A 27,723-nucleotide genomic window follows, 5' to 3' on the forward strand; every position below is an offset into this window, starting at 1 on the left:
TAAATGATGGAATGGATTAAGTAAAGAAGTTAAACATTGTACTGATATGATCCAGTTTAAGAGGTTGTTCAAATGAATAGTGCTTACAAAGTACAAAGAAGAAGAATTATGAGAAATACTTTCAACCTTATTGAAAATAAGATATTCTTCATCTCAGTATATTATAAATGACTGAATTAATTAATTACATATTACAAAACTGTTGTATATACCAATTCACAGATATTTTTATTATAAAAAAGTCAGTAAATGATGTATATATTTGTAAACGCTATGAAGTGGGGAAGGGGTACGATTAAATAAGCTCTACTTCTTCCTACTCCAGTAAAGTGAAATGATATGAAACTGTGATGTATTATACTGTAAGTGTGTTCATGTTCCAAATAAACTAAAGAAATAAAGAAAGCCCTAGTTTATTAGACAGACTTGCAAACTCTGTCGTGGTGTAGGCTACAAGATAACGTTAACGTTACCAGACACATACAAAAAGGCTCACGTTAACGTTACCGTTAGCCACTGACTATGCTTAGGTAACGTTAGTCTAGCTAACATTACTGCAGTCCTGGTTGACATAAGAGGTAACGTTACTACAAGTGAGCAGATATGGAAATTAACCGGCAACAGTTAACGTTAGAGTTAACGTTAGTTACTCACCGGCGTCACCGCCACTGTAGCTGGGACTTGGGCAGCTGGCAGAAGAAGAGGGGCGTTCTTCGTCGTCTCTGCCGCTGCTTCAACACGTGTCGAAGACACGACACGCTTGTTGTGCTTCCCCCCCTTATACGAGAGCGAAGCCTGGCAATAATTGCATATTGCCGCTTCCTCGTTTTTTTTGGTGAAATAAAGCCATGCCTTGGAGCGCTTTTTCCGCTCCATTTTTTTCCTGCTTTCCCCATCTGCGCCTAATGACTGAGCTACGTGACGTCATTTCTTGTGATGTCCCATGGGGCATTTCTTGTCAGGACGGGATTTGTTCCCAGGGATTCGAATAAAGAACCAACTCTTTTTCTTTACTATAGTGGTCTCGGTAATGGGTACCGGTTCTCAAAAAGGGATTTGAGTCCGATGACTCGGTTCTTTTCTTATCCAACAACCGGGAAAACTGGTTTCGAGCATCATCCCTACTGATAAGTGCAAAAGTGGTGCAGTCTGCCTTATTCAAATGAGGATTTTGCGTGCGCTTCCGGCTGTCACCATGGAGACACTCATTTCCCGCACACCCATGGATTGCATCATATGCTCCAAACCTATGGAGTTTTGTTATGTTGTGGAACATGCAGCCCACAACTATAATCTGCACCACTTTTTCTGGGCAATACAGCTGCGCCATCTAGACTACGGATCCATGAATTGATTACGTTGAAAAACTTATTCGGGTGTTACCATTTAGCGGTCAATTGTACGGAATATGTACTGAACTGTGCAATCTACTAATAAAGTTTCTATCAATCAATGAATCAATCAATCAATCAATCCCATTTTGAGCACGCCGAAGGTGCGGCGGTGTTGCAATAGTGTAGTGCGTCTGAAATGATCCAAAGTACATGTTGCAAGAAGCTAAAGGACGTCATAAAAAAACAAATCAATTGAATTTGTTTTAATAAGCCGCTCAAGTCATTCCGCAGTTAGTCCAATTTTTTTTTTTTTCTGACAGTCCAAATATGTTGGCACGTACACGGACTGAGGATTCTCTATTCGTCGCACCGATCGCTTCCTCACGATACACACGGCGCAGCCATTTGTGCGTAACTGTGCAAGTTTGCATGTACATTCCAAACATGCAAAAATGTTTGCAAACAATTTCAGTCTTGATAAATCACATTGCGAGCGCTAAATGATTGCATTTGCATTTTCTCCTGCCAGTATTGTAGGCCTCAGACTCAGCATATATTCTGCATATATTGGAAGACGGACACTAAATGGATTTTGCCTGCTATTTTGCTCATTTAATAAACGCAATCATCACCACATGAGTTTATAGATCAGCTTTGAGTGCGCTATAAAGTTTGCACGTGTTTTAGTACACGCAAACCTTTAGTAGATCAAGCCCAATATGTTGCCTGTTGTCACGTTATGTACAGTTATAGCAGCATATACGAATTATGGATGTAATTTAAATATGTGACCAAAGATGAGAGAAAAATGTCCCCTGGGTTGCAGCAGCCGAACACGCCAATCATTCAATCAGGTCAACACCGGGAGAAAATGCTCCCAAAGGAAAAAGTCTCTGAAGAAATTCTAGGCCATTACTTTTTTTTCTCCTTTGAAAAACAGCACTGTATGTTGGAATGTATTTGGATAACGTGGGTATGAAATGATCCAAGTAACAGTACAGCAGATGAAGGTACATTTGACACAGCTCTTAGATTGAAAACAGAGGGCCATTTTGTTACTGCTAAACCCAACAATATAAGCTACTTGATAAAAACATCAATATATCAGGTTTGTGTTATGGGTGGCAAAGAAAAATGGTGTAATTTCGAATGTATAATTAATTTTATATTTAGAATTCCCCCCCAAAATTTCCACAGACCAGATGGCCCCCTAACCATACTTTGGAACCTCCCGCTTTAAAGTGTACCTAATGAAGTGTCATAAGGAGGTTTCTGCTGTCCCCAGTAAGGCATCTTTTATATGTACATTTAAAAAAGCAAACACTACTGTATTTTCCAGATCATAGAATGCACTATTTTTTTTAAATCTTTTTTCATATATTAGGCGCACCTAGAGAGTGCATTAAAGGAGTGTTTTTTTTTTTTTTTTTTCAGAAACAAAAACACTTCCTTGTGGTCTACATAACATGTAATGTTGGTTCTTTGGTCAAAATGTTGCATAGATTATGTTTTACAGATCATCTTCTAGCCCCTTTCTGACAGTCGCTTCCGGATGCGCCGTTTTGTGGGCGGTCTTATTTACGTGGCTCACCTTCGGTAGCGTCTTCTCCCCGACATCTTTGTTGTAGCGGTGTAGCGTGCAAAGACGGGAGTGGAAGAAGTGTCAAAAGATGGAGCTAACTGTTTTAAAGACATTCAGACTTTACCTAAATCAATAACGGAGCAACATCTTCTCAACAACACCAGAAATGTGTCGCGTGAAAAAACGTCCGACTCTCTAATAACTAAAGTTCCTTGGGTGAATAATGTAAACTCACTACACCGGTATGTTTTAGCGCTTTCATGGCGAGTTTACTGATAAGTATAAGTAAGAACTTTATATTAGAAATGGCAACTGCGGAGGATGAATAGATAGATAGTACTTTATGTCCCATAACAAGAAGATAGAGAAAAATAAGAAGTTTATCAACTACAAAGGCAGAAGCACGCAATTTTTCAGGATTTATGCAGATCCCAAATACAGATCAGCAGGTACCAGAAGGTAAGACAAGTTGCTTTTCCATAATATTGCGAAACAAAACGCCAGATAATATGTCTTACCTTATACACACACCATAATAATATTTGTATGTTGAAGGCCAGTACAATCATTCAAGCGGTGTAGGTTCATAGCTTACCAAAATCGTACTAAAACGTTTTGATACATTTTTGTGTAATGTGTACCTGCGTGTGTAATGTTCTATATTTTCAATGGAACACATAAAATGTTGGTGTTGTTTACTTGAGACATATTGCCATCATAGTGCAGTCTACACGTATCTATTATGCGTGATTGCCATCTACTGGTCACACTTATCATTACACCATGTACCAAATAAAATCACTTTGAGGTCGGTAAGCAAAACCAGCATTATTACTTACATTAGGCACACCGGGTTCAAAGGCGCACTGTCGAGTTTTGAGGGAAAAAAAAGGATTTTAAGTGTACCTTATAGTCCGGAAAATATGGTAGACTTCATCTCAGTGTATCTACAAAGCAATTAAACTGTAAGTCACAGCCCATCTAGGATTTAACACAACACAAAATAAAGCATAAATAAAAACTATTTTATGTATCAACTGCCTCATGACAATATTTTTCACAGAACTGTGTCAATGTGCATCGTCTCATGCAGCATTTTAATTGTTTATTTTACTCCTGTTTGTTTTACGCTGGGTCGAGGAGGAGGAGGAGTCACAGCCCCGCTTTACTGTGTACCTCTTGCCTGCCCCGTATAAACTATTTGCTTGTCCAACAGAATTGCTATTGAGACATCCAGTGGACACATTTAGAACATCATTTTCTTTCATTTAAAAATGCAGCTCAATTTTACATTTAGCAACCTCATCTCGTGGGCTGCATTGAACATTTTTGCATGTTTGACACACCTGGTTTACATCATCATGTCACAAATATATTTCCTCGCTGGCTACTAATAAATACTCTACAACTGGTTGGGAACTAACAGTGTTGGGATTATAATAATCCAAATATGAGACAGTTGTCAAAGTTGTGGCTCGGAGAGCGAACGCAGGCGACAACTAGTAAGCTAGCAAGACGATGCTAACTAGCGAAATTGTTTCGGCGCCATGTTGTCTCCCTGTCCTGCAATTCCGTGCGGCGTTCAGGCAAGAGGAACAGCGAGTACCTGCGGCTGAGGTGAGCGTTCAACAAAGTTTGTTTAGACCAGGGGTGTCAAACTCATTTTAGATCGGGGGCCACATGGAGAAAAAATCTACTCCCAAGTGGGCCGGACTGGTAAAGTCCCGGCTCGATAACTTAAAAATAAAGACAACTTTTGTTTTCTTTGTTTAAAAATAGAACAAGCACATTCTGAAATTGTACAAATCGGTTAACAGTATTCTATCTTATTTGTAGTAATTTATATTTTCTGAATAAATTATGTGATAATGTTCATCAGTCAACTCATTGGTGTTAATTTTCAATATATCAAGATAAAAAAATTATATCAATATCAAATTACAGGATGTTATTTATGTAGTTTGATCATTTTCCTCGACTGATGTACTAACATCATGTGGTTTATTTTGTACATATGTAGCATCATCTACAAAGATACAAAGAATTGCTATTGTAACATCCAGTGGACACATTTAGAACAGCAGTTTCTTTCATTAAAAAATTTCAGGTTCATTTTTATACTTAGCAAACTCATCCCACGGGCTGGAAAAAACCTGTTTGCGGGCCTGATCCGGCCCTCGTGCCGTACCTTTGAGACCCCTGGTTTGGATCCTGTTTTATTGGTAATGTAGTGAGTTTACATAATTCACCCACGGAACCTTTGTTGAGTTACTGCTTGATTGCTGATAAGAAAAAGTTAGCTCCGTCTTTTGAACACTCCTTCCTTACACGCTACAATATTGCATTAAAAAAAAAACGCCAGAAAGTGATATTTTGACACGGATATTTGAAAAAAAATGTTTAAAAACCCGTTTCCGCGGATATCTCAAAAACACCCCGAAAAGTAGTCAGGACTTTAGTCTTTGGCAGGTTAGACGTTCTATCTTCTCATCAGCAAGCCACAGTGACATCATCATTGCGAGACGCCGACACGGGTCACGGCTACAAGTCAGAGGTGAGATGGAGATTCTGGCACTTGGGGAGGGGAGAAGAGCGGGCCAGCCCCACATGAAAGGGCTGCAACAAGGGTGGTATGGGAGATGTTTGCGTGTGGCAGCGCATGGACAAGCACGTCTCCTAAGCCCAAACGGCCGCTCACATGACATGTGCGATGTGGGCCGGCCCTGACTATTCAGCCCTTTGTGCTGCTGCCACACTGAGCGGCGTGACAATGAAGTGCAAAGCAGCGGCGGCAAAAAGGGCCATCTATAAGGACGGCCAATCTACTTATGCACCCCGGAGTTGACAGCTTGACATTTCTATTCACCCAGCCGGCGTGGATGCGAGGCGGCTGACAGATGAGAGAAGGGAGAGCGAAGGGAAGAAACAAAAATGAAACGCTGTTTTTCCTCTTCAATCACCTTGTTTTATCTCACTCACACAGTTGTTGTGCTTCAGGAGATGGGGCTCTCCCGGCACGCTACGACGGCGGGGCGGAACATGGCGTACGGCGGTGGATGTAAGTCCCACACTCCTTTTCTCCTCCGGAAATGTAATACATTTTGTAACACCTATTAAATGGCAATTATCTGGAATAATTTTCAGAAAATACTAAATGCTTCCAATATTTGGGTTGAACGATTACATTTTTGTATCATTGCAAACATTACATTACTCGAAGAACAAAAAAATAGGTCTAAAACAGGGGTCCCCAAACTTGTTGACCCAAGGGCCGCATTGGGGTAAAAAAATCGGGCCGGGGGCCGGGTTGTATATATATATATATATATATATATATATATATATATATATATATATATATATATATATATATATATATATATATATATATATATATACACTACCGTTCAAAAGTTTGGGGTCACATTGAAATGTCCTTATTTTTGAAGGAAAAGCACTGTACTTTTCAATGAAGATAACTTTAAACTAGTCTTAACTTTAAAGAAATACACTCTATACATTGCTAATGTGGTAAATGACTATTCATTTCCATGAGGTTATTTTCTAATATAAGTGTTTAGGCCCACTTACAATGACAATAACAAAAAATATTGTTTTTCATGAACTGTGTACTTGTATTGTTTGTCTGGGTGGAGGTCGTGCTTTGGAAATAATGTGTACCCCTTTCAGACATTGCATTAAGTTCCCATTAAAACATTCACATGTTGCACAATGAGATGTAAGCAGGGGATTATGTGTACATTCCTGCAACTTCCCATCCATCCATTTTCTACAGCTTATTCCCTTCGGGGTCGCGGGGGGCGCTGGAGCCTATCTCAGCTGCAATCGGGCGGAAGGCGGGGTACACCCTGGACAAGTCGCCACCTCATCGCAGGGCCAACACAGATAGACAGACAACATTCACACTCACATTCACTTACTGTTTGTAAAAAATATATTTGTATTAGTATTTATTTAATATACTAACAGCATTTCATGATTAATATTTCCAAATTAAGATTCCTAATAAATGACACTAGAATAAGCACACATTTGATTGGTAAATCATAGTGTAACGACCTGGGATGACACTTTTTGTGTGGTGTTGGAGTTGTCCGACTTTTTGTGTGGCCGTAAACGCATCCCTGGCTAAGTTCCATATGTGCATGTGTTGGCGCAAGTGAGAAAGAGCGAGCGGCTGCTGTTGATATAACAAAGTTGCTTTTGGTCTGGTTTGTACTGCAGAAAATGACCAGTTTTGCTAGATATATATTTTTTTACTAATGTTTTGGTGATGTGTTTATGGCCGACAATAAAGAGTTTTGCTCAGTAAAGTGATCGATGGAATTCATGTGCTCAAAGTGTCTCGACAGACGTTACAATATATGAACAACGATGACGAAAACTGTTTTCTCTGTCGTGTCCGTGTGTCGAAAATTGTTATGCGCTTATTTTTTTATTTGACTTTGTGCGTGGCATAGATTTGCCGTGCGCAGAGGACGCTTGAGCAGTGCGCAGTTGCACAGGCGCGCACCTTAGAGGGATCGTTGGTCCATGGTAATGTTGCTTGGATGGCAACATATGTTGCTCCAAAACCTGTATGTACCTTTCAGCATTAATGGCGCCTTCACAGATGTGTAAGTTACCCATGTCTTGGGCACTAATACACCCCCATACCATCACAGATGCTGGCTTTTCAACTTTGCGGCTATAACAATCCGGATGGTTCTTTTCCTCTTTGGTCCAGAGGACACGACGTCCAGAGTTTCCAAAAACTATTTGAAATGTGGACTCGTCAGACCACAGAACACTTTTCCACTTTGTATCAGTCCATCTTAGATGAGCTCAGGCCCAGCGAAGCCGACTGCGTTTCTGCGTGTTGTTGATAAACGGTTTTCGCCTTGCATAGGAGAAATGTAACTTGCACTTACAGATGTAGCGACCAACGGTAGTTACTGACAGTGGGTTTCTGAAGTGTTCCTGAGCCCATGTGGTGATATCCTTTACACACTGATGTCGCTTGTTGATGCAGTACAGCCTGAGGGATCGAAGGTCACGGGCTTAGCTGCTTACGTGCAGTGATTTCTCCAGATTCTCTGAACCCTTTGATGATATTACGGACCGTAGATGGTGAAATCCCTACATTCCTTGCAATAGCTGGTTGAGAAAGATTTTTCTTAAACTGTTCAACAATTTGCTCACGCATTTGTTGACAAAGTGGTGACCCTCGCCCCATCCTTGTTTGTGAATGACTGAGCATTTCATGGAATCTACTTTTATACCCAATCATGGCACCCACCTGTTCCCAATTTTCCTGTTCACCTGTGGGATGTTCCAAATAAGTGTTTGATGAGCATTCCTCAACTTTATCAGTATTTATTGCCACCTTTCCCAACTTCTTTGTCACGTGTTGCTGGCATCAAATTTTAAAGTTAATGATTATTTGCAAAAAAAAAATGTTTATCAGTTTGAACATCAAATATGTTGTCTTTGTAGCATATTCAACTGAATATAGGTTGAAAATGATTTGCAAAAAATCTGGTCGGGGGCTAGGTTGTATATATATATATATATATATATATATATATATATATATATATATATATATATATATATATATATATATATATACGTTAGGTCAGGAAAAAACACAGAGGCTATTTCATCCCTACAAGCCTGTTTCGCAGGTTTCCCTGCTCTTCAGGGAATTTTATTATATTATATATATTATAAAAGCCGGATACTCTGGCTTCCTCCCACCTCCAAAGACATGCACCTGGGGATAGGTTGATTGGCAACACTAAATTGGCCCTGGTGTGTGAATGTGAGTGTGAATGTTGTCTGTCTAGCTGTGTTGACCCTGCGATGAGGTGGCGACTTGTCCAGAGTGTACACCGCCTTCCGCCCAATTGTAGGGGAGAGGGGCTCCAGCACCCCCCGCGACCCCGAAGGGGATAAGCGTTAGAAAATGGATGGATGGATATTATAAAATCCCCCGAAGAGCAGGGAAACCTGCAAAACAGGCTTGTTTGTTGTATTATACATATATTCTGCTCTACCCCGGTATTGAGCACTGTATAACGGATAAACCACAGAAACCTTAACTATATATGTATATACATACATATATATATATATATATATATATATATATATATATATATATATATATATATATATATATATATATATATATATATATATATATATATATATATATATATATACAGTATATATATATATATATATATATATATATATATATATATATATATATATATATATATATATATATATATATATATATATATATATACAGTATATGTAGGAGGCCACGGGGAAGACCCAGGACATGTTGGGAAGACTACGTCTCCCGGATGGCCTGGGAACGCCTCGGGATCCCCGGGAGGAGCTGGAAAAAGTGGCTGGGGAGAGGGAAGTCTGTGCTTCTCTGCTTAGGCTACGGCCCCGCCGACCCGACCTCGGCTAAGCGGAAGAAGATGGATGCATGGGGGGGGGGAGAGGGGTATTTTTTTGTATTTAAAAAAAAAAAAAATTGTCATAAAGAAATACAATCATGTGTGCTTACGGAGTGTATCCCTGCAGACTGTATTGATCTATATTGATATATAACGTATATATTGTGTTTTTTATGTTGATTTAATCAAAAAAAGAAAAAATACCACGGGTACCAAATGATTCACACCCCTATTAAATCATGCAAGTAAATTACTGCGATTATTCGTGATTAATCAACAATTCCAAGTGTGATTAATCAGATAAAAAAAATAAACGACTGCCAGCATTAAAATAAACTAGAAAAAAATCTCCATTAGAAATTGGTTGACAAACAAACTCTAAAATAATCACATTCTTTAAACATTTTTAAAAAGCGTTTTAAACTAAATATATTGCGACGATATGCTTAGTATATTTAGCACACCCCTTATGGTTGAAGAATTCACATTGGTCGCATCATTTTGATCTTGACCTCTGTATGTATGATGACATTATCGCAGATCTTCAAGATGCAACCTTTTAATTGAATTTGAACAATAGGATATTGAGACTGATTTGGTGGATTTAAAGATTCCTTCTTTATTTATAAATGAAATTGTAAATGGGTATTTGGTGGGTAGATTTTGAAATGTATTGTATTGTACCGTATTTTGTATATTATATAATGATGTATATTTTAACAGTGGGTCCCTGTCCATAAGCTGTGCGCTTCTAGGGATGACCTTATTGCAGAATGGACTCTGATATCAACAAAAGAAACAATAATGAAATACAAAACTATGTATGTCTGTAAATAAAGAAATACAGAAATAAATAAACTATCAGAAAACGGGTATAATTAAATATGCTCTGCTTCTCCCTACTCCTTTTCGTACATTGTGCAAGTATAAAAATGGGATGTGCTCCAATGTAACTTCTTATAGCATATTCAAAATCAACTAAACAATTCCCTAATATTATTATTACATACTGTACATATACATTCATTGTACAGACATACATATACACATACTATACAAACACATTAACGGTTCAAACATACATATACACATACTGTACATATACTGTACATACACTCATGCATATAATCACGTTTCATTTACCCTAGGGTAAACTGGGTAACACATGGCAGACTGACAAAGCTGAACCTATATTACTATAACAATCTACAAGGTTAATATAGCTGGCTTCTCTTTCTTCCCCTCCATTTTTCTGCTTTCTTTTGTATCTCTAGTTATCATTACTTATATGTATTGTTGCATTTGTACAACTGTATTGTTGATAATAGAGGTAAATTGTTAGTATTATTCATTATCAATAGCGCTATTTCTATTGGTATTTGTATTACTCCATTTGTAGTGTAATTGTGCTCATTGTCATTTCTGTATTATTATTTATTTCACTAACTGCTTCTTTGCTATCACTTTTACCATCATATTTGTACATATCCTATTTGCTGATGTTGCTCTATTGTTGTTGTTCTTGTTATTGTTGTGTTTGCTGTTGTTGTTTTTGTCTCTCTGACTTATCCCCCCTCTTGTCCCCACAATTTCCCCCTCCGTCTTCCTTTTTTTCTATTTCTATCCCCTCCAGCTCTGGCCCGGCTGCACCAAATGATGATATAAATACATTTAATAAAGTCAAATACAAATAAGGCAACAAGAGAAGTATCCCACACTTCTCTTTTGTAAAGTAAATTTGTACAGCCGATATGGGCATCTACATCAACTATATGATTTGCCTGAGAAGCTGAACAGGACAAAAAAATAAAAATAAAAATAAAAAAAATAAAAAAAATCCCTATTATAATTCACAATAGGGGCTCATGTGCAATAATAATATGCAAACTGACACAGAATTCTGTGTCCCAGCTAGTGAGTTACCTGTTTGGACACTTTGGGCTCCTCCTCTATGTACTTCTGCTCAATGGGAATCAGCGTTCTGAGACCAGCCTTCACCTGGAAACAGCAAATAAATAAGATGACACGTTTTTTTCACATCTCAACACATGCGCAGTGCGCTGTGTCAGACGCGAGCAGGAGGGTGCACACTAAGATGGCGGCTATAGGATACACACACAGTGACGGGGAACAAAGGATGCCTTCCATAATTAGAGCCAAAACGAGGATAAGGGAGCAATGGACGGGGAATGAAATGCAAGCGAAGGAGGCAGGGGACAAACAGAATAAAGACCACGGCGGTGAAAAGGATGCAAAAAAAAATTAGACAAAGAAAGTGAATAGGGGAGAAAATGTTGATTTAAAAAGGAAAAACTTACAGCATTAAAAATCACGTCTATTTCAACAAAGATGACCCCTTTTGTTGGCCCTGTCAGCTCCTTGCTTTTCAAGGCGTAGGCTTTGCGTTCTCCATTTTGGATCTGTGGGAGAGGGACATGACAGGCGTCTGTCTGGCAATACCCGACTGAATCGGCTCCCCGGGCCACCTTTGAACCCCGGCTGACAGGGAGCCCAAAACAAGTGTGGCAACTGTGACAAGTACCTGTTCATTACCCACTGCAGCTCGCCTCTGTCAAACTGAAATTAATTATCCCGGGGAATATACCACACACACACCGCACTATATCAATATATTCTTTCAAAGAATGATGTAATCTAATGTCTGGATCAGTATCATATTCCTTACTTTCTTCTTGCATAGCAATCTTTTTTTTTCTGGTACTCATATGAATTATATTATTTATATATAATGAATTATATTTATATAGTGAATTATATTTATATAGTGAATTATATTTATAGAGCGCTTTTCTCTAGTGACTCAAAGCGCTTTTACATAGTGAAACCCATTATCTAAGTTACATTTAAACCAGTGTGGGTGGCACTGGGAGCAGGTGGGTAAAGTGTCTTGCCCAAGGACACAACAGCAGTGACTAGGATGGCAGAAGCGGAGATCGAACCCTCAAGTTGCTGGCACAGCCAATCTACCAACCGAGCTATACTACCTCATCCTTCCTATCATCTCTACTTCCTTTTGTGAAACACCACCTCGTCTGCACAGGTGCAAAAATAACTTCAACTCTATAATGTTTCTTTACTCAAAGGGCGGAGGGGAAGTGTGACTCACATTTAGTAAAGGAATGGCCACTTTCCCCAGGAAGTCCGCGCTTCTGTCTCGGTCCTCGTCGTAAACCGTGACCTCGAGTACTGAGTGGATGTCCTTTACATTACTGAGTGGCAAGCACAGACAATGCGAGTGATCAGCGTGGAGATGTTTACAACACTGTGACATCGCTGGCAGGGAAAATAGTTAAATATCGCCCAAAGCAATTGATATAAGTTGTGTCATACTTGGAAAAAGTAGGCTAACAAGAAGAGGGGTGATGTTATGTATAGAAAAGAGGCTGGGTGGATTAAATTAACTTGTCCTATTACTGGGAACTGTAAGGCTTTGGACTCAATAAAAATGAGAAATGATCTATATATACACTTACGCACGCACACATACATGCATACATACATACATACATACATACATATTTATATACTGTACATACACATACACATACATACAAATGCATATACATACATATACACATTCATACACATTTATATATGTATACACATATAAATACACATACATACATATGTATGTATGTATGTGTATTTATATGTGTATATAGAGTACAGGCCAAAAGTTTGGACACACCTTCTCATTTCAATGCGTTTATTTTTATTGTCATGACTATTTACATTGTAGATTGTCACTGAAGGCATCGAAACTATGAATGAACACATGTGGAGTTACGTACGTAACAAAAAAAGGAAAAATAACTGAAAAAATGTTTTATATTCTAGTTCCTTCAAAATAGCCACCCTTTGCTCCAAATGGAGCAAAGGGTGAGTTTTAATAGGTAGTAACCTGAAATGGTTTTCACTTCACAGGTGTCATAGTTTTGATGCCTTCAGTGACAATCTACAATGTAAATAGTCATGAAAATAAAGAAAACGCACTGAAATGAGAAGGTCTGTCCAAACTTTTGGCCTGCACTGTATATACACATACATACATGCACATGTATATATATATATATATATATATACAGTATCTATATATACACACATATACTGTATATATATACAGTATACATACATACATACATATACACACACACATTATTTTTTCTTTCCAAAGAGCCGTTTATAACACTGGGTCATTATTATACAGTATTCCTTTTTTTATAAGTTACCCGTATTTTATAAAGGAACTAATCACTGGTAGCAGATATAAGATAAGATTTGAATCTGAATGATTTAAATATTCACCAATCCATACAATATTTGTGGAATTTAGGGATGTAATGATAGACGGTACAATGATAAACTGCGGAAAAACTCCCCACGGTTCGTATTACGGTTTTAAATAAAAATTAATGTAAAACTGTGATTGACAACACTTAGATAAACTGAATTAAAATGACCATAAAACCGTGACTTACTGTGTAACACTTTGATGAACTCACGGATCGGTGACATTGCTCATCAACTGGAGACACAAGCATGCGCAAGCCCACTAGCTAGCTTCAATCAATCAATCAATGTTTACTTATATAGCCCTAAATCCCGAGTGTCTCAAAGGGCTGCACAAGCCACAACGACATCCTCGGCTCAGATCCCACATCAGGGCAAGGAAAAACTCAACCCAATGGGACAATGAGAAACCTTGGAGAGGACCGCAGATGTGGGGACGGGTGCAATGGACGTCGAGTGGATCGAGCATAATATTGTGAGAGTCCAGTCCATAGTGGATCTAACATAATAGTGTGAGAGTCCAATCCATAGTGGATCTAACATAATAGTGTGAGAGTCCAGTCCATAGTGGATCTAACATAATAGTGTGAGAGTCCAATCCATAGTGGATCTAACATAATATTGTGAGAGTCCAGTCCATAGTGGATCCAACATATCAGTGAAAGTCCAGTCCACAGTGGATCTAACATAATAGTGAGAGTCCAGTCCATAGTGGGGCCAGCAGGAGACCCTCCCGAGCGGAGACAGGTCAGCTTAAATGCTTTGATTGATTGATTGAAACTTTTATTAGTAGATTGCACAGTACAGTACATATTTCGTACAATTGATCACTAAATGGTAATACCCGAATACGTTTTTCAACTTGTTTAAGTCGGGTCCACGTTTATCAATTCATGGTAACATGAATACAAGAAACATTAACGTATGTCCCCATTAAGAAACGACATACCCCAATCTAAACGTATATAAACACATTACTGTCTGAGCAAGTCATTTATTTAATTGTGTACATTGAACATACGCGCTCTCTCAGAACAAAGTGATCAATCTGTACTCAAAGGATTAATAAAAACAGGAAGTGAAGAAAGTTAACATATCCAAACACTAAAACAAAAATATGGGTCTAATAAAAAGGCTCTTAAAAAGACAGCATGATATATGTTATATTGTGTATCTATTACATTTTTGTTCGAAGTAACTTGGTTAAAAGACTTCAGTGTGTCTATAAGTACTTTTTAAACACATTCAACCATACGTGATAATGAGAACGTGATGGTTTTGGTTACAGTAATCGGGATATGCAATTTCCATATCGTTACATCCCCAGTGGAAATATTGTAAAATATTGATTATCATTTAATACTGGGTTCTGTTTTCATTGTAAACATACTATAGAGTGGTACCTTAGCCACATGCTTTTACAGTAAGATTATTTAGAATTTTCTCTCACCTAAAAAACTTTGTGGCACAATAAAAACTACACAGCCAACAGATGACCTTCATGCAAATCAACTTTACCGAAATGTTCCACACAAGAGCATTTTTACAATACAGGAAAAATATAGCCTACAAATAATAATATTAATAATAATTATTATAAAACATTGTGTCAACAAAGCGCTTTTCAAAAACTCAAAGAGGCTTTAGCAGGAGTGTCAAATATATTTTATTGAGGGCCACATCGCAATAATGACTGCTCTCAGAGGGCTGCTAGTAAAAGTGAATAATACTTTCATTATTAGAACAGATTGATGGATAAATTGCTATGAAATTGTAAGTCAAGGCGACAAAATGATATTCAAGTATGTATTTTTGAAAAACCCCAAAAATGCTAAGATAATTTTAAAGTATAGAACAAATGCAATTGCATCCAGTACATTTTTCTGGCAAAATTGAAAGAACAAAAAAAGTTAGCAGCGGTACCCAGTTGTAATACACTTTTCCACCACTTGTGGCAGTAATGACAACATCAAACAAACAGAAGAAGTCTGGAGCGAAAGTCATAGAGAAGTTTCTGAAGCGCAAAAAATATGACTAAGGTGGTGAAGCTATATTTTCATTTGCACTTAAATTTTATTGACAATTTATTCAAAAAATAAATTTATTATTTAGTTAAAATGTATATATAATTTGTCATCTATAATTTACTTTTGATCAGTTTTTAGGAGTTTCTTCGTTTGCAGTATATTTCATTAGTATTTATTTTGCAATCAGCTATACTGTACCTAAGCCTTGATAATATTTGCATTCAACACATGGTTTCATATAACTTAAAACATTATAAACCGTAGGTAGGTTAGATATAATTGCTGCATATGATTAAAATCAGTGTTATTTGAGGTCCAAAAGTTTAAGAACCCCTGGTTAATGTCACCATCTCCTAAAGCCATCAACAAAAGTATAAATAATAATTACATAATCCTAATCGATAAAATGTGTTTTCTTTGCTGGTTGGCTATTGTGTATTATTGATAATTGTGTCACTTACAAAGTGAAGATCTTGTTCCACTCAGGGTTGAGATTTTTGTAAACAGTGTGTGTCTGTAGCCGATCATTACTCAGCTCCACCACACAGAATGGGTCACTCTTACCTACAGAAATAGAAAACAAATACAATAATGGCCTGAATGAAAAAAAGACAACACATAGCTTTGGTCTATAACTTCACAGGCAAGCACACACAAAGCAAGCATTGTAAATGAGAATATGTTCTCAGCTGCCTATACCTGGATACATTAGGGCAAAGAATAAATACTAAAAATGCCTTTAATGACATACCACATATACATTTCAAGGAACTGTTAAGATTTCTCTTTGAACCAGGGCTAAATTGGGGCCTTAAGCAGACAGAGTGTGGGGAAAAAAACAACACCAGTGAAAATGTAGAAGTAAAAGCAAAAAGAACATAAAATATTATGAGAAAAAGCTGAAATTTTAAAACTAATAATAATCATATATACATATATATACATACAGTATATATTAGGGCTGTGAATCTTTGGGTGTCCCACGATTCGATTCAAAATCTATTTTTTTTTCAATTCAACACGATTCTCGATTCGAAAACTATTTTTTTTCCCGATTCAAAACGATTCTCTATTCATTCAATACATAGGATTTCAGCAGGATCTACCCCAGTCTGCTGACATGCAAGCATAGTAGTAGATTTTTGTAAAAAGCTTTTATAATTGTAAAGGACAATGTTTTATCAACTGATTACAATAATGTAAATTTGTTTTAACTATTAAATGAACCAAAAATCTACTACTCTGCTTGCATGTCAGCAGACTGGGGTAGATCCTGCTGAAATCCTATGTATTGAATGAATAGAGAATCGTTTTGAATCGGGAAAAAAAAGCTTTTTAATCGAAAATCGTGTTGAATTGAAAAAAAAAAAATCGATTTTGAATCGAATCGTGACCCCAAGAATCGATATTGAATCGAATCGTGGGACACCCAAAGATTCACAGCCCTAATACACATATATACATATATATACACATACATATATATATTATATATATATATATACATACACATATACATATATACATGTGTATATATGTATATATATGTATACACATATATATTTGTGCATATATGTGTAAATATGTATATATATATATATATATATATATATATATAATATATGTGTGTGTGTGTATATATATATATATATATATATATATATATATATATATATATATATATATATATATATATATATATATATATATATATATATATATATATATATATATACACACACACATACACACTATACTAATACTACTGCCTTCCATGTATATGTTCTAAAAATATTTTGTCCTGCGGAGTAAACAACTCTGAGAATAGTTATAAAAGAACAGTCACACCTATCTAAAATGTCCTGAATACAGAAACTCAAATAATAATATTAATAATAATGATAAAATAATATGTCCTACATACTCAATATTTTTATTAAAATTTAAGGAGCGTGACACCCCAGAGCAATTGTTTTCCTATGTTGCAACATCAAAACGCTTTTTGTGTTTAAGCTTTAATCACTTGAATATCATATTAGGTGTGTCACATAGGACTCAATGAAGTTTGAATTCAGTTTCGTCCCCTCATGGCATTTGCCTGCTCGTGCGTGTGTGTGTGTGTGTGTGTGTGTGTGTGTGTGTGTGTGTGTGTGTGTGTGTGTGTGTGTGTGTGTGTGTGTGTGTGTGTGTGTGTGTGTGTGTGTGTGTGAGTGTGTCATTGATTGGTGTGATTTTCTTCCCATGTTGTGACAAGGGCAGGACATTTAGTGGGTGTGCAAAGTAAATGTCACAGTGATCAATGCTGTTCCGTAGGTGTTGCCTCTCATATCAGTTACTGGGGGTCTTATTGATGTCGCGTGTTTGAAGTGAATATCGACAGCTACGACTCCTGCAATGAAAAAACAAACAAACCCCGAGATAAATTCAAATAGCCAAAGACGACGGAATGAGGAGCTTACACGTTTTGTTAGTACATAAATGCCCCATATAAAAAAGTATGTATTTTTGTCTTATTTAACAGAGGAAACTTTGATGTCATAATTATTTGAATGAGTGCCCAGAGAGAGGTAGCAGTAATAAATACAGTCTGATTAAGTCTGATTAATATAGAAATGACTCCATCCCTCCCCCGTACATTTTCTGCCTAATACGACATTTTTAATGGCATGTGCGGTGCGGTGCGGTGCGGTGCTGCACACAGTCAGTTGTCATTGGCGATGAACTTTCACCTTATTGGCCGCCACCACCAGAGGCAGCTGTCTCAACCAATTACACGCTCATGTTTGAGCGGCACTCAGGCACCGTCCAGGTGAAGCTCCTCCCCCCTCTGGGTCACGTCTCTGTGGTGCCTCCAGAGGGTGTGCAGATAGGGGGATGCGGGTGCAAACTCATTTCTAGGTGCAATGAGATAAGTGTGGTGGATGGGTTTGGTACAGTACTCGGAGCGAGTGTAATTGCCTCGCAGGAAGCTTAAAGTTGGCGAGGAGTTTGAGGTGCTCATCACAATTAATTAGAAGGCAAGGCTTTAAAATGTAAATCAGTAACATTTTGGTTAATTTTATTCACCTTTTAATAAGCTTTGCTCTTGATCTCAAACTTTTCTTAAAGGGGTTATATTATAATTTTTTCTACATTTTAAAACACTTTCTTGTGGTCTACATAACATGTAACTGAAGTTCTATGGTAAAAATTTAGCAAAAATTACGGTTGAACAGTTTTAAAGCCGCATTCTGACCATTTCTTCAGGACGAACCGTTTTGTGGACAGTCTTATTTACGTGCTTCCACTTCAACAGAGTCTTCTCCCCATCAGCCATGTTGTAGATTTCAGCGCTTCCATAGCGAGTTTACTGACAAGATTAAGTTGGAACTAGAGCTGGGCGATTATACGATTGTGATCGTTGATCACGATTAATTTGAGTTTGATTACGGTGATCAGCATATTTCCTCATAGCGGATATGTCTGTAAGAAGTTACCGCAGTCGTAAACAGTAGGGAAGCTTCCCGTGTGTGTGTCTGTAAATCAGTGGCGGGCTTCCAGTGATGTCCGACTTTAATGATTACCTCTCCAAATACCATAAATGGTGTCACCACATGACCATTGCTGGATAAATACTATAAAGGAACACATTTACGCCCTACTGCGCATTGGATCCCCTCAACAGTGTACAAAATGTGTTATTTTCTGGCGCATTTAAAATCAATTAAAACGCATCAGCAATTAAAACATGTCTTATGTGGTACTGTCAAAATTAAAATTGCAAAAAACATATTAAATGTGAAAAAATAAAATATTTGAACTCACAATTTGTAGAACGTATTCGACGCCGTATAAGCCAGTGGTACCCCTCGTAGTTGGCTTATTCGAGTGGATGTGGCGAGCATTTCATCACCAGAGCAGCTGAGCTAGCTTCCGGGGTTGGCCGGCATAGTCTCAAAAGATGTAGTTTCTCTTTAAATATCCTTCTTGAAAATGGCCTTGCAAATATATATCTGCCACTTAATCAACTTGTTGTTCTCCTTCTCTGCTATCCCGGTATGGCTACGGCGCAACACTTCCTGCTTCCTGCTAAATTGAAACTTGTGAATGGATACTCACTTTGGAGTGACAAGTGAGTATCCAATCACAGTCTCGTTAACATCAGGCTACCTAGATAGGCTACTGTCAACAACTTGTGATCTGATTGGCTATCGCAACTGTCTATCAACTGTATGTGTTCTCAAATTCATCCGCTAACGGTCCCAGTGAGTATCCAATCACAGGACGCGTAAATGTCACGTTCAACCTTAGGCCATCTAGAAGGCCTTACGGACAACAACTCGTGATCTGATTGGCTATCGCAACTGTCTATCAACTGTATGTCCCCGATTACTTCCAGTGCACGGACGTGTTGATTCTGAAGGCCCCGGGCAGATTTGGTACAGCATGGCAACATAAGCTAGTTGAATTCTGATTGGATACAAACTAAAACTAAAAACAACAGCACTGGAAGAAGCATAATATGACATGAAGAGAATATTAATACTTTTAGATATTTAGGGAAAGTAAATAAAAAAATTATTTTATCTTTAATTATGATCATGATTTCTGGTTATGTTAGGCCAGCAGATAAGGCCTTGCTGGCCCTGACAGCACACCACTGCTGTAAATGTGTTGTACGTTTCCGTGTGTTTGTCTCGTCACGACGTGATGAATGTTCAATTGCGTTGTGCCTCTTCCTTCACACAGCTGGAAGTGCAGCCCAGAAGAACAAAATAAAGAAATATGACTACACTAGAATAGAAGTTAAACACAACATTTAAAAGGAGCAGCGACTTTACTTTCACTATCTGCTGCAGTTCACCAGTAATCCTGCCCTGAATGCAGACTTGCAGGCACTCAGAATGTCTATGTGACTGTATTGGTCCCAACAGGGAGAATCAACACAACTTATAAATGAATAAAAATATTTGTAGTTTTTGTTTGTGTCTGCAAAGATTCCACTCCTCCGATATAACATGTATTTTTTTTAAAAACACTCTGTGTTATTTTTGTTTGTGGATAAAAAAAAAAACATTTTGTTCCTGAAATAATCATTAAACTTGTTTTATGTGTTGGTACTAGGGTTGTAAGGTATACCGGTATTAGTATAGTACCGCGATACTAATGAATCATATTCGGTACTATACCGTCTCTAAAAAGTACCGTTCCCCAACCCCTGCCGCCCCGTCGACATCACATCATGACATTGCTGGTTTACGAGCAGAGGAGCATGTTCCGTAGTTCACACACACGGAGTACTTACAAGCAGACACAGTGTGTAGACAGAAAAGGGAGAATGGACGCATTTTGGCTTAAAAACTAACGATAAAAGTGAAGTTATAACACTGAAACACCCTCCAGAAGAGGCGCTTTAAGACATGGCTAGCTAGCTAGCGGCTAAAGTCCATCCGCAGTCTGCAGTGTTTTAATTAAAGTTAAAGTTAAACTTAACTTTAACTAAAAGAGTTAAAGTACCAATGATTGTCACACACACACTAGGTGTGGTGAAATTTGTCCTCTGCATTCGACCCATCCCCTTGTTCACCCTCTGGGAGGTGAGGGGAGCAGTGAGCAGCAGCGGTGGCCGTACCCGGGAATCATTTTTGGTGATTTAACCCCCAATTCCAACCCCTTGATGCTGAGTGCCAAGCAGGGAGGTAATGGGTCCCATTTTTTTAATAATCTTTGGTATGACTCAGCCGGGGTTTGAACTCACAACTTACTGATCTCAGGGCGGACACTCTAACCACTAGGCCAGCTACTTCTAAATCACTAATCCTCGCCTCCATGGCGACAAATAAGGTACGTTTCTTACAAGTATCATCCCTGCAGGATGAGGAATAGCTAAACATGCTTCACTACACACCGTAGCTCACCGGCGTCAAAATGTAAACAAACCACTGTAATGATACCAAGTACAGGAGCGTATCTAGTTGATACTACTATGATTGCGTTGATATTTTTAGGCATCACAACATCTTCTTTCATTTAAAAAAAAATGTATATTAGGTTTATAAACTCAGGAAATATGTCCCTGGACCCATGAGGACTTTGAATATGACCAATGTATGATCCTGTAACGACTTGGTATCGGATTGATACCCAAATTTGTGGTATCATCCAAAACTAATGTAAATCATCCAAACAACAGAAGAATAAGTGATTATTACATTTTAACAGAAGTGTAGATAGAACATTTTAAAACAGAAAATAAGCAGATATTAACAGTAAATGAACAAGTACATTTATAATCCAATTTTACAGTTTGTCCCTCATAATGTTGACAAAATAATAGAATGATAAATGACACAATATGTTATTGCATACGTCAGCAGACTAAATTAGGAGCAGGGACGTGCACATGATTATAGAGGGGCAGGGGCTCAAAGTCAGAAAAGGGCAGGACATTTTTTTCATAGGCTTGGAAGACATGAAAAGCAACAAAACACTGGTTTATTATTAGGCTATTTATTGTTAAAGATAAGCACTTTATTTTTGAACATTGAACAGTGCAACATGAACTTTGAAAAAAAATACAAAAATAAATACCCAAATGGAAAAAACTTCAATGTGAAAATCTGTCCTTCTTCCCTTAACTTGATGAAAACACCATCAAGTTGTAACTTATGGTCTTTCTCGCTTAATGCTCAGACTAAACAACAGAAACGCAATACAGGGCCAAAAATATGGACCAGGGGCCAGTAGAGGGCTGTAGGATGGAGGCCACCCATACCCAAATATACTCCTCAATGTAAATTCAGGGCTTCCATGAAATGCTGTGAAATCATCAATTTTAGCCATGCATTAAGAGGTCTGCTACCCTTAGCTGCTTCCTGGCGCTCCTTCTCCTTCCTTTTCTGTATCCTTTCTTTTTTTGGCATTGTGCTGCAGGCATAATCAACATGAATCAAGTTTAAATACATATGGTAATATTCCTAACAGATAACCTACATCTTATATCCCCAGAATGCTGAAATTATTATTATTAATAATAATAATAATAATTATTATTATTATTATCATTATTCTTCTTATTATTATTGTTATTATTATCATTATTATTATTATTATATTGTTAACCCACACAGTAATAGCAAAGTCACAATAAACTTTATATCTAAACCTCTACTGTGAGAGAAATGTGATCCGCCGTAAACACAGTGCATTTTATTTTGAAAATTAACCCGGTGTTTTATTTTGTATTTTGTACACTACTTCCTGTCCCGCATGATCCGCTCTGCTCTGTGCGGACTTGATGTGCCGTGCTCAATTGATGCGCCGTGCTCCGACGTCCGGCAAAAACAGAAGCTGACACATTGAATAATAGAATAATACAGCGTTTTTCTGAAATATTACCCATATTAGATGCTGAATAAGTGGACTGCGACTAGACCATAACTCACAGCAGTGGCGTGCGGTGAGGTTAATGTCAGGTGAGGCACTGCATCATCACAGTCAGATTTACAAACATATGAACCCTAAATAGTATCTTATTCACCATGTGATTGGCATCAGTTAACGGGTTATGTTTAAAAGCTCATACCAGCATTATTCCCTGCTTGGCACTCAGCATCAAGGGTTGGAATTGGGGGTTAAATCACCAAAAATTATTCCCGGGCGCGGCGCCGCTGCTGCCCACTGCTGCCCACTGCTCCCCTCACCTCCCAGGGGGTGAACAAGGGGATGGGTCAAATGCAGAGGACAAATGTCACCACACCTAGTGTGTGTGACAATCATTGGTACTTTAACTTAACTTTAACTTTACACTTACAAACTGTAGCACACAAAAAAGCACATTTAATAAAAAAAACGTTATGTGCGGGAACAGTGGTGTTCGTGTTGGAAGAGTTGTGAATGAATGAAATATGAAATCCGTGCTGCAGTCTGCAGGTGTACCTAATGTTGTGTCCCTGCGGTCGTTCGCGGCTTCTCCAGCGCGAGCATTGTTGTTTTTGCATTGTTGTTTTTGGCTTCTCCCGTCGGGCGGTGCATTCTGCGGCGGAGGTGCTTGGCACCAGGAGGCTGGGTTATGAGACGAGCCTCTCACAGTGCGTCTTCGCAGCAGATTTATGATCGCTCAGCACAAGAAATACGTTACACACATACAGTTGTTGACAAAATACACTGGACATTATATACCTCAGCTAACTAAATTATGGAAATGTATAATATAATTCATATAGCAATACGGTCTCACTGCACAGCAGGCCAGCAGTTAGCCGAGTCATTGCGCACAATCCATGTTGAGGCACAACACAGTGACGTGCCTCAACTGGCTGCTGATCACCGCACCGTCTCTTCTCAGTATTTGAACGGCAAATGTGAAAATAAAAATAAAAATAATGTAAAACTGGTGAAGTTAAATGGAAAATAACTTTAGTATAATCACTGGATACATATAACAATTTAATTATTTATTTTTTCTTTCTACTTTTTTTTTTCTTTCCATGATGGCCGTGCCTCCCCTGCCTCTAGTGACTGCACGCCACTGACTCACAGGTTCAAGTTGCTCCACTGTCACGTCTCCGGCTCAGGGGCGCAGTTGGCTCTCTCTCCTCCCACTTACTCACTCACTTACTCACTCACTCGCCCTCTCTCTCTCTCTCTCTGGCGCAAGCGGCAGGCTCAAACAACCCCGTATTACAAGAAAACGTGGAGTTTTTGTACCGCTGTGTTTTGGTTTTTTTACATCCCTGACAGGAATTTATTAATGTTGTTTAAAGAAAAAAAAAAGAAAAAAAACACACAGGCAGAGGGCACTTTTTAAGATGAGGCAAAAAAGGGCAGGGGCTCAAGCCCCCATAGGGCCCTATGTGTGCATGTGCCTGATTAGGAGCCTTTGTTTGCTTACTTACTACTAAAAGACAAGTTGTCTAGTATGTTCACTATTTTATTTAAGGACAAACTTGCAATAAGAATTAATGTACCCTAAAGATTTTTTGTTAAAATAAAGCCAATATTGCAATTTTTTGTGGTCCCCTTTATTTAGAAAAGTATCAAAGAGTACTGAAAAGTATCGAAATACATTTTGGTACCGGTACCAAAATATTAGTATCGGGACAACACTAGTTGGTACACATTATTTTACAGTACCTCAAATTCAAACTGGACTTTAATGTACTTTCATTAAATATAAAATACACAAATTGAGTTTTAAAAACTCCACGATCTGGGTCACTGCTTGTTGTTTGCCAAAGCAATGGTGAAAAGCACTTATGTAAACAAGTCATTAAAGAATACAAATAATACATAATAATAAATAAAACACTGATGTATACAAGTGATTAAAGAATACAAATAATAATTTACCATTTAAAAGTGTAGTTTAGCAAATATTAACTTGAAATAAAAGTCTTATAGTATTCACTACACCAATTATACTTTATTTACTGCAGAATGTTTGTGATGACAAACTAAAAAACAATATAACAAAGGCACAAAAAAAAGTTATCTTTACCCCCACAAAACGCACCAAAAAAAGAAGTAAAACCGCGGCCCTAAAACCAGGTACGGACCATAGCGTGGGTTACCTGTACTGTTGCACCTCTAGTAAACACAAATATAGATATGAACAAAATGGCAGTTGTCAGCATATATGACCTCCATCCAACATGGTGGAAATGTCTGTTACAACATACTGCAGTAGTAAACAGTAGGGAGGCAACGGTACTCTCTGTAGTCCACTTTAATCAAAAAAATAAATAAATTGTGATATTAATCGAGATCGGATGATATAAAAAATGTATCTTTTTTTTTTTGCTGTATCGCCCAGCCCTAGTTGGAACTATACGCTACTTTGTATTGGAAATGGCAAAAATAGAGGTTGCATGTACGAGCCAGTCTTCCCCCCAACAAGGGGATAGAAAAAAAGAAGGAGCTACAATGGCCTAATCGCGCAAAGCTCTTTGGGTAAATTGGGAAACGAGTCACTAAAAGGGGAAAATTCCAAACGGCACGTTAGGAGGAAGTATGATGGAAGGCAAGATTGTTTTATAAATATCTCCGCCATGCCTCCATGGTTTGATTTTCAAATTTTCAGGACTTATGCAGATCCCAAACACACGGAAGCAGGTACCAATAGTTAAGAAAAGTTGGTTTTGCACAATAGGACAAAGTACACTCATTTGTCAAAGGTCTAAGTATCTGTATGCATGTTCCAAATAAACTAGTACAATAACCACCATTACCAAAACAGCAGACATGGGTATCAGATTAAAAGTACCGACCAATTTTCCATGCCAACAAAGCAAGAAGAAGGAGCTCAAAAGTACAGTAAGGCTCCACTTTTGAAAATGTGCTAGCTCGATGCTAATTAACATTGCATTTGCCATAAACACGTTAAAGATTGCAATTACTGATTTTACGTGATGATTTCAACACCTCCAAATATGGTAATCGCTGGTGTGTAATAAGTACAATACTTAGAGTATTAACACTTTGCAGGGCTCAACATAAGACTTCAACTTTATGGCAATGACTACTTCCTGGCTAAGGCAACACACCATAGTCTATACATTACTGCCACCTAACGTCTTGGAATTGCAACTGCATGCAAAGTCTACTGTATAATGCAGTACATTACTCGCAAATGATACACACAATTGTAAGAAAATAACAACTGAACAATGTTAAATGTTAATTTAGCATTTTAATGACACATTTGAACACACACAAAAATAGCTGAAATATGTATCTTAATATGGCTTACCTCTCTAACAAGTTATTTGAGAAGATGTAGTCGTAATGTAGCTAACAGTGGCTCATAACAAAAAGTTTCTGCCCACATTACATGCTTCATGTGTTGTTACATAAGGCTATAAAACTGCATTTATACGGACCAATGTAGTTCACACTGACCATTCAGTCGTCCCTCGACGCACTTCAAATACAATTTTTTAAAAGCAGATTCTACATATTTTTGGCCTAAATTACGGGTTTGTCTTATTTTTTTAATGTGTTGTGGCAATGGACATAGTCAACAAGCGGGCTTTTCCAATTCTAGGGTAAAGTTAAGCAATGCTAACAACATCGCGGCTAATGTGGGCGCTAACTTTGCCGCAACAATCAATTTGACCGACTTTTGGCAGAACAACTTTTTGACGCACTTCATCTTTGACACCTGCCTCATCAATAACACATCTCCACAATGGGCGAGCCTTTGACGCAAGCGATGTAGCGGTACCATAATGCTCACAACACAGCTAAGGATCGTAGTCGCGAGTGTCAAGATGACCGAGTTTTTAGAGAGTAACCAACGCCTGTGATTTCAGCACATTGAAGCCTAGTTCTAATTACCCAGGATGTGATAAAGTATTTCCACGGAGTGGCTGTGAGTGGCCCTCAGCGGGGACAGAGCTACGAGGCTTGGAGGATTGTCCCGGTACTGGCAAGTAGAACACCCTAAAGGCTACTATTTTGGGTCCAAGGAGTGGAAATGTGACAAAATGGCAGTTTTTCATGTTTAGAGGGCTCCGATCATGTAAAAAAAAGATATATACTGTATACACTTAGACGATCATAAAAAAGTTTATGCTCTAACCATCATAAGAGGGGTGTATACTGAAAAATCAAAGTTGTGGGTTCAATTTGTAAAGTTACAAAGGACTTAAAGTAGGGCTGGGTGATATGGCTTTTTATTAATATCTCGATATTTTTAGGCCATGTCACGATAAACGATATATACTGTATCTTGATATTTTGCGTTAGCCTTGAATGAACACTTGATGCATATAATCACAGCAGTATGATGATTCTATGTGTCTACATTAAAACATTCTTGTTCATACTGCATTAATATATGCTCATTTTAAACTTTCATGCAGAGAGGGAAATCACAACTAAGTCAATTTACCAAAACTGTATTTATTAAACAGTTATTAAGCATTGGCACAAACATTCATGTCATTTTCAAACAGAAAGTGCAAGATTGTCAGAGACATTTTAAAACAAGCTATTAGTGCACTTTTGTG

The 27,723-nt window shown here is 37.9% G+C and overlaps 1 protein-coding gene across 6 annotated transcripts in view; it reads right to left on the reverse strand.

The window, feature by feature from the left end:
* The window catches only part of mctp1a (multiple C2 domains, transmembrane 1a), a 494,888-nt gene that overhangs the window by 164,675 nt on the left and 302,490 nt on the right, over positions 1-27,723 (reverse strand). For all 6 annotated transcript variants that reach the window (XM_062050987.1, XM_062050984.1, XM_062050988.1 and 3 more), the window contains 4 exons: positions 16,195-16,297; positions 12,523-12,625; positions 11,714-11,815; positions 11,319-11,393 (listed from right to left, as the gene is read on the reverse strand). In XM_062050987.1, coding sequence (XP_061906971.1) covers positions 11,319-11,393; positions 11,714-11,815; positions 12,523-12,625; positions 16,195-16,297 — 383 coding nt within the window. The remainder of the gene's footprint in view (positions 1-11,318; positions 11,394-11,713; positions 11,816-12,522; positions 12,626-16,194; positions 16,298-27,723) is intronic.

This window comes from Entelurus aequoreus, linkage group LG06 (genome assembly GCF_033978785.1).
Source record: "Entelurus aequoreus isolate RoL-2023_Sb linkage group LG06, RoL_Eaeq_v1.1, whole genome shotgun sequence".
NCBI classification, from domain to species: Eukaryota; Metazoa; Chordata; class Actinopteri; order Syngnathiformes; family Syngnathidae; genus Entelurus; species Entelurus aequoreus.